Raw genomic sequence first — 2,500 nt, 5'->3', positions numbered from 1 at the left:
GGCCCCATACATAGCTCCCAGCTGGATCTTTTTCCATTTCACCTTGCAGACTGTACATGAACTCATTGTTAACCCTCCTAAATTGCCTTGTTTTTGTTGGTAATTCTATGTTACCAATTGGAATGAAGTGTGCTGTAGCTACATGAAAGGCAAAACAAAAATTGGATGATTATTGAGTAGACATTTCAGGGATACCACAAACATCCATCCTTCCTGAACTACAGGTAAGTGTGAATTCCAGAAAAATGCATGAGAAAAACCAAATGGTTAAGAAAATTAACACTTGAGAGCTTCCAATATAATCATCGTTCACATCCTTGTTTCTCATGATACAATTGATATTTTAAATATAATAATATTACAAAATAATTAGGATAGTACATGCCCTCTAATTGATCAATAGGTATGTTTAGATTAAGAGTATAAAAACATGGTTGTGACAACACACGAATTTGGATAAGTTCAAATACTGGGATAATTTTCAATAATTATGCTTAACTCTCTCAAATTCTTCCAACCCCCCTCGTGTTTATACGATGCTATGTGAACATGGAAAAAGTCCTCTATTGCTCAAGTAGTACACAACAATTGTGTTCACGGTTTTTGGTTTGCATATAGCAGTGTTCTCCCTAAGTTTTAGCTCAGCAGGTAAGGGACAATTCCTGACTGATAGTTTTTTAAAATGACTCATATAGTTTTAGTAAACCTTCAAGAGGTTGCAGGCGGTAAGAACTGTTGCTTGAGGCCGTAAATTTTACTGGTTACCACCTGATAAGGAGAACACTGATATAGACCCCTTTCTATAACTATCTGGAACTACCTGCTATCCAAATGACTTTCAAAGTACAGTTCTCCCTAAGGCCATTGACCATTTTCAAACCATTTTCGAACCAACTTATTTTTGGTCTGATCCAGCCCAAGGTTAATAAAATTTCAAGACAGTCCCTGTTGTATTGCGAATTCTCAAAATGGAGGTCAGTCAGAACCTTTTTTTGATCGTAAATGTCCCGAATACTGCAGCTGCACAACCTACGTAACGTTCATTTTTGGATATTATTAAATAAACATCAACATTGATCTACAAAATCGTCAAAATCCCCAAGACCAATTTTAAAATATTGTATTTTGTAGATATGCAAACACTCTGACAAATTTTTGTTTATTTTCATCCAAACTTTTGATGGTAACTTTCTTCTGGAGGCTAATCAGTGGCAATTCCTCTGAGAACGAGATGCTTCCGTCAAGCATACACTGGGTTGCCTGTGGTACGTGTTACAGAAAATCAGAAGGCACTGAATTGTGTGGTATTGAAGTACAGCATTCCAGTCTCTGAAGAATAACAAATAAAAGAGAAGCGAGAAACATTGGCTTCTGGGCTGACGTGTTGATAATTTTCAAATTCCCTCACAACTTCTTTTCACCACAAGTTTAAGCGTGCCCTCTGAGCATCTGACAGCTACAATAGTTTGCTGAAGTTACCCCGTTTGGCGGGGTTAGTATCTCGATGGGAGACCTGGCTTTATGCAAAACAAATATTGATGCAAAAGTAAATAAATAGTGGTACAAATTTTTTGGGAAGAGCAGAAGGAAGTTTTCTGGACGGTCGATCGAGAATAAAATATTTTGCCATCAGCAACAACATTTATGACACGAAAACAACATTAATTTTTAACCCCGAATATAAAAAGTTACGATCACCGACAAACATTCTGGGAAATTTTTGCTATTGTACTTTTGGCTGCACAAGCAAAAGCGCAAAATCGAAGGTTACATCGGATTCAAAGGGCGCCGTGATGAATTTACCGCGGCTGTTACTAGGGAGCATAAGCAACGACAACGGCGACGGCAGCGAGAACGTCACGAATTTGCATATTTAGTGGGTAAAAACAATAGCTTTGCACGCCCTGCACGTGCGTTTTTCACTTTTGTCCATTTCTTTGTCGTCGTCAGCCAAACAACAACGTGAAATAGCCAAGTTTTTGGTTTTATGAAGAACGTCAGCACTTGAGGATAAATTTTAATTTTCTCTCCTAAAATGGGGTGCCGTTCCGACTGGTGTCATCTTTGAGGAATTACCACACCCTTGTCATATTAAAAACGTTGAAATAGTCACGAAGCGATTAAAATAACGCAAATTTATATTTTGAGATGACGTTCTCGTTGCCCTCGCCGTTGTCGTTGCTTAAGCTCCCTACTAAAAGTAGAACGGGGACGTGGGACTTGGGACTTGGGACTCGGGGACTCGGGGACTCGGGGACGTGGGGACGTGGGGACGTGGGGACGTGGGGACGTGGGGACGTGGGGACGTGGGGATGTGGGGACTCGGGGTCGGGGGACGCAGGGACTCAAGGACGTGGGGACGCGGGGACTCGGAGAGAGACGCGTCTCCGAGTTCCGACGTACTCGCGTCCCATCTCTCCAAGTCCCCGCGTCCCCACGTCCCTGTCCCACCTTTAGTAACAGCCAGTTACCGCGGTGTGTTTACTCACGAAACAGTGTC

General features: G+C 41.4%; 1 protein-coding gene across 1 annotated transcript in view; it reads right to left on the bottom strand.

Moving 5' to 3' along the window:
* The window catches only part of LOC137974177 (uncharacterized), a 10,330-nt gene that overhangs the window by 4,552 nt on the left and 3,278 nt on the right, over window positions 1-2,500 (bottom strand). Inside the window, exon 2 of the mRNA XM_068821067.1 lies at window positions 1-1,329. This exon is cut by the window's left edge and continues 261 nt beyond it. Within this exon, the coding sequence (XP_068677168.1) occupies window positions 1-66 (66 nt within the window). The 5' untranslated portion in view covers window positions 67-1,329. The remainder of the gene's footprint in view (window positions 1,330-2,500) is intronic.

The sequence above is a fragment of the Montipora foliosa genome, chromosome 10 (genome assembly GCF_036669935.1).
Source record: "Montipora foliosa isolate CH-2021 chromosome 10, ASM3666993v2, whole genome shotgun sequence".
In the NCBI taxonomy this organism is placed as follows: domain Eukaryota; kingdom Metazoa; phylum Cnidaria; class Anthozoa; order Scleractinia; family Acroporidae; genus Montipora; species Montipora foliosa.
Note: the sequence above shows the minus strand (reverse complement) of the source record. Positions and strands in the feature narration are given on the sequence as shown.